This window comes from Sardina pilchardus, chromosome 18 (genome assembly GCF_963854185.1).
Source record: "Sardina pilchardus chromosome 18, fSarPil1.1, whole genome shotgun sequence".
Classification (NCBI taxonomy): domain Eukaryota; kingdom Metazoa; phylum Chordata; class Actinopteri; order Clupeiformes; family Clupeidae; genus Sardina; species Sardina pilchardus.
This window is the reverse complement of record NC_085011.1, coordinates 4968409-4984027: the sequence shown is the minus strand read 5'-3', so window position 1 is coordinate 4984027 and position 15619 is coordinate 4968409. Positions and strand designations below refer to the sequence as shown.

Here is a 15619-nt window from a genome sequence, read left to right as displayed (position 1 = left end):
GTGGAGTAATGTGATTATATTGTGACTCTATGAATTGTTTCTGTATGTGAAGCAGATTGCGTAACTAAAAGGCTGTGATCATCTTTCCTGGATTGTTCTTCCTAAGTGACCAGCTGTTTTTGTCTTGATAAACTGAAATTGAATTTCACGGTCTGAAACGGAATTGTGAACTGAATGTGAAAGTGCAAAGAGCGACATTTCCAGTGAGGATCATTTATGTATCAGAGCAAATAAGTTACATTTCTAAATATTATATTCAATGTCAAGTTCAGAGGGATTCAGTTCAAAATCTAATGAATTCAATTTCAACATATACTTTTCAAATTCGGTTTCTCAATACAATTGCTCAAATTCCGCAATTCAAATGCAAATACAACATATTCTTTTTCGGTTTGAGATGACCCAATTTATTTATTATTCGTAGATAATAAATCACCTGTCAAAAATGTTTAATGCCAGAGTCATATCAAGGAGCTTAGTAGGCTACCCAGTCTTAAGAAGATATGAGGATAACCATAATGATAAAAGTGTTGACACTGCCCAGTCTTAAGAAGATATGAGCATAACTATAATGATAAAAGTGTTGACACTGTCCAACAACAAGAAAAGTCTGATCGAGTTGATGAATGTCAGCTTTTTATCGTTCTCAAAATCACTCTGACAGTGATCCCTAACAATAATGTTCTCATACTTGGCATGAGTTATCATACTTGGCATGAATGTCCCTTTAAACAAATTAGCTATATTGAGCCCCATTATAGCACAGGAGTTTCAAGCACCACACATCTTTTTAAATACAATTCCAGTTTATATAAGTGCAATTTTTGTCCATTTTTATTAGGCCATCTTTGTGAGCAAATAATTATCACTACATATTTATTTAATTCCTTTAACAGGCTTGAGGAGTTTTGTTATTATTTCAGGTACACAATATTGATGAAGGAAAAGCTTTTAATTTTCTAGTAAAAGACAACAATATACTGTATTGACAGCACTGATTACTGTAAGAAAGCAAGTATTTTTAATCTCACTGTAATATTTATCATGACTGCCCCCCAGTGAAGCCGGACACAGTTGTCTGTGAATATCTTGACAACCGTAGGGTCATGGAATTCGGTTCATAGGGGGCAATACAATAAAGTAATTAATGTGTACATTTACTGATTGTACACCAACTGGCCTGTAGATAGCCAGACACAGTTTTCTGTGAATATCTCTAGAACCGTAGGGCCTGGGATGACCAAATATTTTTGTTGTCATCTATATACATAAAAGTTGCAGTAGGGGATGGAGTAGGAGATGGAAACAAATTGACAAGCGTGATTTATTTTTGTGGAGAGAATGTGCAGATCTGAGCAGTGGTCATATTTAGTCCCGCTTTGCGGTACATCTAGTTTTACAATTTAACAAGCAATCCTAATACATCATCTTTTACATGTCAGCCCCAAAGCACTACTTAGCTATACCCTGATCACAAAGAAGGGCTGAACGGTAGCTGCCTTGTCCAAACGAATAAAATGGCTAAGCAAAGTTATTTTTTATACAAAAGTCCAGTCAGCATAATACTCTTTCTTACTGTGAATTTTGGTTTATCATTGTCATTTTGTCATCGCTGTAGTATTTGGCTTTTTGCTACAATTCATATGCCTTTTCAGACAACTTTTCAGACAAACTGAAAGTTAATAAAATAAAATTCACATTTTATTTGCATTCCACCTTTTTCACAAACTGCACAAAGTCGTCTGCCAACAGCTTGGGCTCCTCAAAGGCAGCGAAGTGCCCCCCGGTGGCCATGTAGGTGTAGGAGCGGATGTCCTTGTACCTCCTGCCGGCCCAGACCTGGGGGACGTGCAGCAGCTCGTGGGGGAACGCGGCGAATCCCATCGGCACATAAACGCCCGTCCTGCAGGCGAAACGTTTACGTTAACGTATACCGTAATTTCCCGACTATTAACCGCGGCTTATACATTGATTTTGTAAAATTTCTTCAGCTATGAGGTTAATACAGGGGGGGCAGTTAAAGGGATATTCCGCCATTTTTGGAAATACGCTCATTTTCCACCTCCCCTCGAGCAAAACAATCAATATTTACCTTGTTCCCGTTCATCCAGCCATTCTGTGAGTCTGGCGATACAACTTTTAGCTTCAACCTAGCATAGATCACTGAATCGGATTAGACCATTAGCTTCTCGCCTGCTAGCTTCATGTTTAAAAGTGACTAAGATTTCTGATAATTTTCCCATTTAAAACGTGTCTCCTCTCAAGTTAGAAAGTGCAATAAGACCAACTGAAAATGAAACCTGGCGTTTTTCTAGGCTGATTTGACATGGAACTACACTCTCATCTGGCGTAATAATCAAGGCAACTTGCAAACGTACCATAGGCGCAGTGATATCGTACGCAGCATCTGAAAATAGTCCCCATAGACATCAAGCAGTAGTAGTGCCAGTAGCTGCAAGTTGCCTTGATTATTACGCCAGATGAGAATGTAGTTCCATTTCAAATCAGCCTAGAAAAACGGCAGGGTTCATGTTCAGTTGGTCTTATTGCACTTTCTAACTTGAGAGGACACACGTTTTAAATGGGAAAATTACCAGAAATATTAGTCACTTTTAAACATGAAGCTAGCAGGCGAGAAGCTAATGGTCTAATCCGATTCAATGATCTATGCTAGGCTGAAGCTAAAAGTTGTATCGCCAGACTCACAGAATGGCTGGATGAACGGGAACAAGGTAAATATCGATTGTTTTGCTCGAGGGAAGGTGGAAAATGAGCGTATTTCCAGAAATGGCGGAATATCCCTTTAATATGGTGTTAATATGGTTTTGTTTCTTTTAACTTGCATAAAACACTGTCCTGTGGCTTATACACAATGCGGCTTATATGCGGGAAATTACTGTAAGCAGGTAGACAGTCACTGGAAAGGTGGACAGTTCAGAGTTTGAATTATTTTTCTTGAAAACAACAACAATGTACACAACAAATCAACACACTGCAACATGTTTTAATACTGTACAGAGTTGAACAATAAGGTCCTGTGTCCACCAATGGCATTTTTTGTGCTGCTAACAGTGCCTCAAACCTCATTTTCAGAGCACTTCAGCAAAGCGACATTGACGAACCCCGCGCTGTTCTAAAAGTTGAACAGATTTCAACTTTCACCGCTCTGAGCGCTGCAGACAAAAAGAGTCAGTGCCAAGGGCTTTCTTCCGCCTCTGGCACCGAAAGTTGTAACTGCTGAACAAGGATTTGTATAGAAAATAGCTGCTGTTGTAGCTGGGTGTTCCCATCCTGCCTTGCGCTGTGATTTCATTCACGCTGCTAAGGCAGTCTGGAAACTAACACCCACATTTTCGCCTGATGTCGGCGACCAATCACAGAACAGGGGAGAAAGCAAGACCATGATGAGCTATGCACAGGCACATTTGATAGACATCCGTGGCGCCAAATGAACGGATCTGGGCATTTTTTCAAATACAAGAAAATGAACGTCTGGCTGCCAGACCACGTCTCATTTGAGAAGTCAGACCTTTCCTTAAAATGTCATCGAAATCCATCCATAAGTTTTTTAGCTATCTTGCAAACAAACAGACAGACAGACAGACAGACCCTGATGAAAACATAACCTCCTTGGGGGAGGTAACAATGGAAGCTTGGTGCATTTTTGAGACAAAGTTGGCAACCAGTCTTCTTTTGTCAATTTGGGTGTGCTGAATAGACCTCTGAAGTTCGCCTACAAAAGAGCTACCATCTTTACCCAAATAAGGAGATCCGGTATCTTGAGATTTTTTTCTATGGGAAAATAACTTGGGGATTTTCAATTATCGCACCTGTTAAACTCTCGCGGGAATGGTGACATTGGAAATGCAGACGTTTTTCGCTACACTATTTTGTCCACTGCCGTCTAGTGGATACTGTGATCTTCGGTAGGTGAAGATGGCACACTTTGATCTTTGCTACCCCAGAGCTAACTCTACAATGCAACTTGCCATAGGCAGTTAGCTTCAATTAACTCCCGCATCTCCTTATATGGGCAAAGATGGCAGCTTTGGATCCTTTTTGTAGGCGAACTTCAGAGGTCAATTCAAATCTGCAATATGACAAGCTCTATCTGACCTCTGGTGACCTCTAGAGGTCAATGAACGTTGGGGCTGTAAGCATCCCAGCTGAACCCAGTTTCTCAGCTTCAGAAGCAAAGAAATGCACAAAAATGTTAAGTTCACTACACTGGGCATTCACATGTGAAATTCATAATACGCAATATTTTTTGGTATCGCACTGACCTGGAATCTATTCTGTTCTCTGGATTAGAGTTCAGGTTTTCTTTATAGAAGCGCATTGAGGAGACAATAGTGCCAGTGGTCCAGTAGATCATGACATTGGTGAGGAGGTCATCCAGGGAATACTTCCTGGATCAGAGTAGAAAAACGTCCTTTGAGGAATAGCTAAGTGCATATAGATTATTAAAGAGTAACGGTATATGTGAAACAAAAAAAATGTGATTTCCTTTAAAACACTGTAACTTAACTAACAACTCACCTCTCCAAGCCCCCATCTTCTAGATCTCTGTTCTGCATCACAGTCCAAGTGGAGAATTTCTCCAGAATGTAGGCAGCTAGCCCAACGGGAGAGTCGTTCACTCCACAGCCTGAAGTGGAAGATGGAATCAGAGTTTCTGCAACAGCTGCTGCTAGTAGTCTATACTGTACACCATTGTGAACATTTGACACCAAAAATGTGAAAAAAATCGGTGCGGTCTGATGTGAGTTAGCTCGCTAGCGGCTAAAGCAACCAAAGCAACCAAGCTGTGCTATGAGGGCATGTTCTAACTGTGCATTCTGCGCCTCCCAACAGACTGAGCATGTCATGACAAGTGCTGTGCTACATGAACACGGTTCTTACATGATACCACTTTTAACCCCATTTCAATGGAGAACAAACATGAAGTTTACGTCCAAAATGATGACGATCCAGCACTGCCATGTTTATGTGGGAGAGAGGCTGGGATGGGATATCGTCATGGCAGTAATCTCTGCCAGCCACCTAGGCCTACTTTGTGTTCTTTTTCTCACTCCAAGGTGATGTTATGAAATCTTTGCTCTCTCGCTATGAATTAATGTGCCGTTCGTGTTGGTAATTCTATGCGATCTTCTATAGCAAGTTTCGCAGCGAAATTCAACTTCTGTTGTGTTATATAAGGAATTTTGTAAATCCATTTAGAAAAGCCCTGATAAAAGATGTCAGAAGCTGTATTTTGCTGCGAAACTTGCTATAGAAGATTGTTGAAGACCAGTAACCCCTCGGTGAGTTGCACAGTTTAGGGGTGTTTTAAAGACAGAATCATCCTGGCCCATAGCGAGCAATGCTGAAGCCATACAGAGAACATTCTAAAGCAGCCAAATTGCAGCAACAGGATCAATCTTCGAGATTTCGATGTCAACCACTCGTTTGCATCCTAGGCAATACAGAAAACGGGTTTAAAGTGTAAAATACTGAACTATTCCTTTAATTAACTTTCGTCAAACAGAACTGTTTGGTATTTTTCTAGTCTGGCTATCACCATACTAAGCTCAATTATGATCAATGGACATAATTCAAACGACTCTGTATGCTTGGATAGTCCTTCTACCAATCAGACCATCGATCAGGTGAGACTTGGATAAGTTAGTTTGTCATTGGACCCAAAGGTTGTGGACAGGAAGCAGGAGAGATAGAGTAGATGGGCAGGTTTCCAGCCTGAGCTGCCGGGCGAAATCCAAATTTGCCGGCAGGTCAGGCAGGGCTCACTCAGCCTAGCATTTTTCACTATGGCCACAGAAAAGTCTACCTGAGGCCCCAGCCGTGGCGCGACTGGCTGGGGCACCTGCACCGCACGCCGGCGACCCGAGTTCGATTCCCGCCCCGTGGTCCTTTCCGGATCCCACCCCTACTCTCTCTCCTGCTTGTTTCCTGTCATACTCTCTACTGTCCTGTCCAATTAAAGGCATAAAAAGCCCCAAAAAAATAATCTTTAAAAAAAAAAAAAAAAAAAAAAAAAAAAAAGTCTACCTGCTGTGTCAGGCTTGGTGGCCTGAATGTGCATATATCCCGACTCCTTCAGTAGCTCATACACATTCTTTTCAATGAATGGGAAGAGCCGACGGACATCTTCACGTGTGAAACCAACCAGGAAAGGCAGGTATGGTCCAATGATCAGAGACAGCAGCATACCAAGACCTCCCCCTGTTACATCAAGCATGTTCAAATGGAGGCCTCTGACGCATCTACAAGTAAGGGTAGAAAGTTAGTGCCATAATTCAGAGTGAAATTGTGTGAGGTTTATGTTTTTTAAAAAAAGGTTTATAAAAGTGTTTTGTGTATCGTTTGTTATAAACTGTTGGAAATCCCTAGCTACAGAATGTGGTGCAACAATCGTTTTCATATAATGTGCTCTCTGTATCTCTATATCTGATGTGCAAACCAGCTAGTACCAGGTCGGCTCTCTTGTAAGACCACTCTGTACCACAGGGGGCAGGCATTGTATCAAATATTGTGAAAATACATATATATATATACAGTATATATATATATATATATATATATATATATATATATCATGCAAGTCGATGGAAAAGTGCTGTGTGCTGCTTTCAAAAAACTAGTCTAAAACTAGTGAGCTAACTACTAAAAAGTCGAACAAAAGGACATCCTCACTCAGGCTTCATCTGGGCCATATTGGTCGTGATGAGAGAGCCCCAGTCACCCCCCTGAAGGTAGAACTCTGTGAATCCCAGACGCTCCATCAGCTTCAGAAAGACTCGAGCAGCGTCCATCGAGGTAAATCCTAGGTAGATCAAACACATATTGCAATACAGCATTTACAGCGCTCGACATAAGATTCGCATTGAGCTCAAAGTCTAAGTGCTCCCAATATTATTCCGCCACACAATATAGTTATCCCTTTTACCTGCTTAGAAATGCACCACATTTTATTTTGTCGCACCATACTTGGTCGTGTGACTACTCGTGTAACTGTATTTTAATAGGGAAAACATGGAGGTGTTTGGTCACTTCTAACTTCATCTCTGATTGGATCCTAATGAATGCATTGGGCTAGCTAAGTGCTATCAAAGTTGCGCCGCGCGCCAGAGCCAGTGAGTGCACGCATTGAAACGTGAGAGGTATATCAACTCGTCTTAATAAAGCGAATAACGTAGTTTAATATGAAAAAACGGTGAAGTGTTCCTTTAAGATTACTTTCCAAAAGATGATTTCTTATTCCTCCTTTTAGACAACTTTAGCATGGGTGCATTCACTTATGCCGAGTGCTGTAAGTGACAAAATCACATGATGGGCAAAATTCAAGCAAAATGTCTTGTGCTGACATTATAAAATATTACAAATAATATTAAGCTAAATCTTAAACAGCTAACATAACACATCATGCAAACTGGACTCTATACTAATACACAATACATATTGTACGCACATACTGTACATGTGATGATTTTCTTTACCCTGTTTTTGTGGGGCGTCTGAGTAGCCGTATCCTGGGATAGAGGGACAGATGACTTCAAATGCCAGGCCATCCCGAGTGTCTGTGAGCAGCGGAAGGATCTTGTAGAACTCAAAGAAAGAACCTGGCCATCCATGGACCAGCATGAGAGGCAAGACCCTCTGTCCTTCACGATACTGCGGACGCACACGAATGAAGTGGATATCCAGTCCTGAGATCAAAGCAAAGGCAGGCCTTTAGTACAAGTGTTCTTATATCTGTTGGGACTGGTTGATATCAGTAAATGGGGCATTCATACCTGATCCTGTAGACTCACCTTCTATTTTGGTTTTGAAATGTGGATACTTGTTCAGCATCTTCACTTGTTTCTTCCAGTCAAATTGGTTCCTCCAGTATGACACAACCTTTCTGAGGTAAACAGAATTGAAGCCATAATGGAAGCGGCCATCTTCCAGTGGCTCAGTATACCTTGTTTGATCAATTCGTCTATAAAGGTCCTAAGAAAAGAAACAACATGTAAGTCACCATATAAGGGTAAAATTCAACTGGAGAATTATTCAAATTCTATATATGATTTACATTTTTCCATTTCATTCATACCTCGATTTCTTCCTCAGAAGCCTCTACTGTGAAAGGGTGTATCGTCTCATTTTCAGTGGGTGATCTCTCCCCTCTCCCCCACCAGCCTTGACCCAAGGGGATGGTCTTAGAAACCTTTTTCTTGTGTATAAGGTACCATGTTACAAGTCCAACCCCTACTGCTGACAATGACAGCTGTATTTGTTGTTGGTCCAAACCTTGAAGGGTTTCCCTGCTGAATACAAAATCACTATTTTAGACATTAACAAATGAACAGCTCGGAAGTCCTCGTTTTAGTCCTCAGTTAGGTAATAAGTCACGAAACAGAGGTTCAGTTGTTGGTCAGACTCATTATGCAACATACTATTGATGAAATTAAATTGTATGTATCTGACAGAGTGACTTTTGATTCAGATACAACACAAAGACTAGTTTTACTTTATCATTGGCAAATGGCTGCAAAAGATACCACACCGTGCTAACATATGAACAGTAGCAAACACACTGTGAGAAAGGAAGCGGTCCTTTAAAAAAAAAAAAAAAACATAAAGACATAAAGAGATATAAACAAGAGGCTAACTAATATACTTATATTATACTATACTTATCATTTTAGATAATCTATTATGTGTTTTCTTCACATTTGATAAGATTCTTGTTTGATGCTACAGGGTTATTTTTAAAAGGCCTTTGTGATTCAGTTGAGTTTGAGAACAAGGCATCTTTTTTTCATCAAGGCATCATCTTTCAAGGCATATTTTTTCCTTATCAATCTTCTAAAAGTTTTGACACAATTAAAATAAGATTTATCAATTACCATATGTTTCCTCTTTGCATATGTTATTCCGGTGACTTCTCTTTTATGAATTCGCATCTTTGAATACAGTATTGAACATCTGATCACTCATAAATACTTGTGTTTAGTGATCCGACTGGTCTCTTCATGTTTCTGAGACCTGAGCTGATTGCATCTTGTTAAGGTGTCTAGTTTAAAACATTTTAGTGTCCAGTAGTAACATTATCAAATTAAATTTCTTAGCTAAAATGTGATCCTTTATAATTTGCTACAAATAATTGTCTGAATCAATTCAAATGGGTTTCACATGAGTTGCTGTCACTAGTACAGTGGGCCTAACTACAGTAACAGCAATATGGCTGTAGTCTACGTTAGATTAGACTACTGTACACACACACACACACACACACACACACACTGAGACGTTTTTTTCATTATAGTAGGCTGGAAGGCAGCGAACGTATCGTGAAAACAAACATAAGGTTACATTGAAATTCCTCCTGCTCTCCTTTTTCTTTCTCAAGTCCATTACTGCCCACAATCCTTTCCAGTAGACTCAGGGTAGGAGGTAGCGTGACAGTAATGCGGGCTATGCATAAACTAACCTGAGACAACCGGGCCTGCACAGACAGGCGAGCGCAAAGACGCAGGTGGAGCGCACTAACCTTTGCCGAACTCGTAACAATGTCCACCTTCAACAGTTAGGCTAACATGCTGAACTATGTACTGCAAACTGTTAGGATTTTGTGTTGTGACGAAAGAACTACTCACACAAAACGTTCGACTGCCTGCATGGTGAATATTACGTCGATTTTCTACAAACACGTTTTAGTCTTGGCGCAAAAAAACAGTGGCAAGGTTCATGGACTAACCTACTTTTAATACAAGTAACGTTAGGTAACCTACGGTAGAGGACGTTCCAAGACGAAGATCTACTTGAAGCCCATTCTTACTCGGGCAAATGTGAGGCAACGATCAGCCTATCTGTCAACAGTCGGGAATTATTAAACCCGCCCACTCCAAAGGCCATTCTCAACTTCCACTCGTTTTCAATGTCAATCTATTTGTGTAATATTTTTTTATACCATGAGAATTGCTATAACCATATGTTTTCCGTTATCTGCCACATCTTTGTCTCTCCAAGGCAAATTTAGCTTAGCACAGTATAGGCCTACACGGGGCGTTGTCCATTTTAGGGTGGCATACAGTAGAGTCGGATTTTGTTTTTATTTCGTGTAGACATGCACTTAACAGAACATTTCTCAGAGCTCGTGAGGAGCAAGAGAGAGACAAGGGAGCTGATTCTGAAGAGGTTTGTGTGATTGGGGTCAGGAGGCCTATAGCCTAAAGGTCTGTAGAGAAAATAGGGGCGGTTTAATTTACCGATGTGCTTAGCTTGACCGCATCATAGTGCAAATGCAATGCTTTCCTGGATAAATATGCGTAATGTAAACATGAGTGTTTTAGTCATAAAAAAGCTCAAACATATGCGCTCGGTGCTTGTGGGAGATGGACATGCAGATTGCAAAAATCCAAGTCACATGATCATCCCACTTTGGCATCAAAATTATGTCAAATTTCCCACTTAAGTATTATTTAAACGCATATAAAGGCAGCATTGGATGTGCATGTAAAATGTTGCATTCTCTTTCAATGTACAAACTTTTTCATGTCTCTTTTTCAGCCATTTATATGTGAGTTTGAGGTCTTGAGTCTTGAGATGTGAAGAAAGCCTGCAAACATGAGATTTTTTGGAGGACGGTTCCATGTCCAGTCAGGTTTGGATTGCCACATCATAACAATCATTCAGTATGTGATGCAGTATTCCACATGCAGTCATAACAATCATTCAGTATGTGATGCAGTATGCCACATGCCGTCATAACAATCATTCAGTACGTCAATGAACTTAAGTTGGCCCCAAGCCCCGCTGATGACCCTACCGTAGGGCTTCGCAACATTGCATGTAAGCTACGTGATTGCTCAACAAGTAGATAGATAGTGAATTCTAGCACAGTCACAAAGTAACTAGGTTTATTCACCAAACGGAAATGTCGTAAGTGCGAACAGGACACTCAGCATGGCATCAGTATTTTGTGACAGTCCACTTTCATTGACTGATGGTCCACTGTTTTTGAGTGTGGCCTTGGAGATGTAGTGTTTTACAACGATGAGCCATCTTGTGTGCACGTAGACCTCATCTAAAATAATTGGTCAGTATAGTTACAACTCATTTGTGTCTGTCGCTGCCATTTGTCCACCTTTTAGAAGACAATTTTGGGGGGGACAAACACCACATTTTTGAAAGTGGAGAGTGACATGTCACCCCTCTAATAATGATCATCACTGTCTTTCCATTGATTTCGAAATGTTCTTGTAAGATCCTGCTCAAAAGAAAATTGCACATACTGACTCTTACGACTATGCAACATTGCACGTAGGCTATGTGACTGCTCAAAAAGTAGATGGTGAATTTTGGCACAGTCACAAAGTAGCCTACCTCGGAAGACTTACCAAACGGAAATGTCAAAAGTGCAAACAGGACACTCAGCACGGCTGTTAGAATTTTGTGCTGCTATGACAGTCCACTTTTATTGCCTGATAAGAGTCTACTGCTTTTGAGTGTGGAGATGCAGTTATATCTACAGTATATTCATATATAGATGCGATCAGAGACGATAGATGCGATCCTTTCAAGACGCTCACTCTCTACTTCCTTGACCAGAAACAGAAGATGATCTGAACAGCTGCCGCCCTGCTGGTTATTGTGGCTTTTGCCAGGGTCAGCACTTTCTACTGCACAAGAGGCGTGCTCTCTCGGAGGAGAGGCGGGACTGTCGAGCTCTTTGTGGATTACAGCTCAGCATTCAACACCATCATCCCAGACATCCTCATCAGGAAGCTGTCTGACCTTGGCCTCTCCTCTCATATCTGCCGCTGGATTATGGACTTCTTAATCAACAGACCCCAGTGTGTGAAGCTCGGCCCCCACAAATCCTCCACCCTCACTCTCAGCACCGGCTCCCCTCAGGGCTGTGTGTTGAGTCCTCTGCTGCACTCATTGTACACCTATGACTGTAAGCCCTCCTACCCTAGCAACACCATCATAAAGTTCGCAGACGACACCACACTGGTCGGACTCATTACAGAAGGAGGGCGGCCTACAGATCTGAGGTCCAAAGACTAGTCACATGGTTTACAGAAAACAACTTGTCTCTCAACACTGGGAAAACCAAAGAACTACTGTAGTCATAGACTTCAGAAAGTGCAGCGCCGACCCCCTCCCTCTCCTCATCAATGGGGACCCTGTAGAGAGGGTACACAACTTCAAATTCCTGGGAACCCTGATCTCGGACCGACTCACATGGACGGACAACACCACAGCAGTGGTAAAGAAGGCACAACAGTGCCTGCATTTTCTCAGACTTCTTAAAAAAAACAACTTGTCTGAGAAGCTGATGGTGCTCTTATACCACTCCTCCATAGAGAGCATCCTGGTGTACTGTGTGTCAGTATGGTATGCTGGATGCTCTGCAGCAGACAAAAAATGTATACAGAGAGTGATCAACACAGCACAGAAGATCATTGGTTGTTCTCTACCCTCACTAGAGGAAACTGGCAACTCAAGACTGCTCTCAAAAGCCACAAAAATCACACAGGACTGTTTTCACCCTGGTCACTCACTGTTTGAACACTTGCCCACAGGGAGACGTTATAGATGTCTAAAAACAAGGACTAGCAGGTTTAGGAATAGTTTATTTCCAAAGGCAATATCAATTTTAAATGAAGCTAAACTTTTTAAATAATTAATTTGCAATGAATGTGCTGTAAATGGATTTTTATTGTATATGTGTTGATGCACTTTGCTGGAGTGGCTCTATGAATCTCATTGTACTGAAATGCAATGACAATAAAGACATTCTATTCTAAAGAGGGCAGGGCAAGCCCATGGCTCGTTGCTACGGAGATACAGCAGGACCTGATCAAACCTGGCTGGCTTATGAACTGTTCTTTACTTTAGTAAAAAACAACAATTCTAAAAGGTGAAGGTCAATTAGTTACAGCTGATTAAAAAAAACAACAATTCTAAAAGGTGAAGGTCAATTAGTTACAGCTGATTTACTTGATACACAGTAACGTAGCACAACAAATCTTGTGTGCTAATCATAACGTAGCACAACAAATCGTGTGTGCTAATCACAACAGTCATGTGTATTAATTTAGGGTTGCGGTATTTGTCAGATGTTTTTATTAGGTAATTACATAAAATAAACAGCTGTCTGAACTTCTCATCACCCCCTCCACATAGTGTTTCAGCTGTTATTACAATGCACAATGTGTCAACAACACTACCATTTCCAGCAGACCACAAGCATGAAACTCTTGATTGTGCGCATATCAGACTACATCCCCCACTATTATGAAAGAATATGAGGGTGTTGTAGTAGAACAAAAGTTGTATATTTAATCTAGAGAGGTGAACTAGCTGGGATAGTTTAATTGATTATCACATCCTGAATAGTTTGTTGGGAAGTCAATGGAGGCCTTCAGTCATTCAGGAAAGCAGACAGAAATTGATTGTGCTGTTAAGAGAATTAAGGGAAGAAATTAAAGTTGAGATACAATATGGAATGCGTGTGAACATGACCTAATACATGGCGCACATCTCAAAGGAAAATTTCAACTGTTTGTTTTATTTACCCTGCAGATTGAGTAATCTTTGCATTTTGCAATGGTGACGGAGCTGAGAAAGTAGTTCAAAGGGAAACAAATCTTGGATTAATGCCCTGGGATAATTCAACAAAAAAATGATTGATTTAACCGCTCAAACACTAAGCCCTCCCTCTCAATCATCAATGTCACCTTTATATAGACGCGATTGGAAATGATACGCCCTGAAATTACATAACATGACCTAACTGTGACCTGCATGTGACACTGTCTGCTCCGCCTGAATCCTTCCTGTTAGCCCTACAGTTGTATCTGTTTATCTATTGTTCAAACACTACCGTCCTCCCCCTTAACCACCATCATCACCATGCAGTTTATAGAATAGAATACTTTTTTGATCCCATGAGGGAAATTCGTTTCTCTGCATTTAACCCAATTTAACCAAATTAGTGAACACACACAGCACACACACAGTGAGGTGAATCACACACTAACCCAGAGCAGTGAGCTGCCAGCCCAACCAGCGACGCTCGGGGAGCAGTGAGGGGTTAGGTGCCTTGCTCAAGGGCACTTCAGCCGTGGTGGACTGGTCGGGGATCAAACCGGCAACCCTCCGGTTACAAGCCCGAAGCCCTATTACACCACGGCCCATAGACGTGATCAGAGTTGAAGAGCCTCAGAGACCTTTCAACAGCAGGAATCTGGAGCCATGTTCTGGACCACTGCAGCCCTTCTGGTCACCCTGGCTTTTGCCCAGGTCAGCGCCTTACCAAAGGTCGGAGGAATGATGACCGATACAGATGTTGCCATTCCTAGCGTGAAAGAAGCTTTGAATTTTGCAATTGGTGAACACAACAAGCAGAGAAATGATGCGTACATCTCCAAAGTGGTGAAGGTGATCAAGGCCCAGAGTCAGGTTTGTGTGCAGCCATTTTCCTTATATCCTACATTAATTCTTCATTTGGAGGTGTGTCATTTTCTAGCAAGAGACCCTGAGATCCGATGTGTAACTTTATGTGAATGAATGAAAAAGGAAATGGATTCCTTTACAATTGCAGAAAATGGGGGGACTGTTTATTTTAACATCACATGAAAGTGAAAATGTTATATATCGTTTCTATAGAAATGACTAGATTAGTCTACATGAGTCAGCGTCCTAGTAGAAAAGGTTGACATCCTATTGACATGATCTCACCTTGCAGTTTGTATTATGGTTATGGTTATGGTTATGGTTATTTAGCAGACGCCTTTGTCCAAAGCGACATACAAATAAATAACAATACAAATTAAATAACAGTGAACAATTACAAAAAAGGAGAATAGCAATATTATCAATAAAACAATCAATTAAGCACTAACCTAATGAGAAATGGTGGTGGTGGTGGTGGTGGTGGTGGTGGTGGTGGTGGTGGTGGTGGTGGTGGTGGTGGTGGTGGTGGTGGTGGTGGTGGTGGTGGTGGTGGTGGTGCTGCTGCTGCTGCTGCTGCGTGCTGTGGCGCAGCAGGCTACAGCGCCCATACCATGTACGGGTCCGAGTGCCCACGGGGACCCAGGTTCGAATCCGGCCTGTGGTCATATCCCGATCCCACCCCATCTCTCTCTACCACTTGCTTCCTGTCTACTCTTCACTGTCCTGTAACAATAAAGGCAAAAAGGCCAAAAAAATATACTTAAAAAATAATAATAAAAAGAAGATATCCTCTGCTAAAAATACCCATTGGCACTATAATGACAAAAAGAAACGGTGGTCTGAAGAAAATATACAATTAAAATGCACAAGGAATAAATGAAACCTCCAACACTCCACACGGTGGTTAATCAATATATATGAGGCTGAGAGTTAACTAGGAAAGGCCTACTACATCATCTAAAAAATAAAATAATACAACTGTGAAAAGTTATTATATCTACAGTACAGTAGAGGCTGCATTGTGAACACATCAGAGTTAGTCACACTGGACCCAAGGTCAACTCCTGCAGAGAGTATCATCTAACTTTAGGGACAAATGAAGAGGACACAAACATAACTTTACAGCTTCATCAGAGTTTGTAACGTTGAAACGTTAGTCATGTTTTGC

The 15619-nt window shown here is 41.2% G+C and overlaps 1 protein-coding gene across 2 annotated transcripts; it reads right to left on the bottom strand.

Moving 5' to 3' along the window:
* Window positions 1–49: 49 nt before the first annotated feature.
* LOC134064511 (epoxide hydrolase 1-like) lies at window positions 50–9774 on the bottom strand. 2 transcript variants are annotated; one of them, XM_062520448.1, is made up of 9 exons: window positions 9642–9774; window positions 8096–8309; window positions 7812–7992; window positions 7497–7706; window positions 6694–6823; window positions 6049–6263; window positions 4540–4648; window positions 4284–4409; window positions 50–1903 (listed from the first exon to the last, which is right to left on the bottom strand). In XM_062520448.1, exons 1-9 carry the CDS (start codon window positions 9662–9664, stop codon window positions 1702–1704), a joined length of 1410 nt encoding a protein of 469 aa, XP_062376432.1. In that variant the 5' UTR covers window positions 9665–9774; the 3' UTR covers window positions 50–1701. The 2 variants fall into 2 exon arrangements, with proteins under 2 accessions (XP_062376432.1, XP_062376433.1); XM_062520449.1 differs by having other exon boundaries at window positions 8096–8306; window positions 9642–9694.
* Window positions 9775–15619: the final 5845 nt, after the last annotated feature.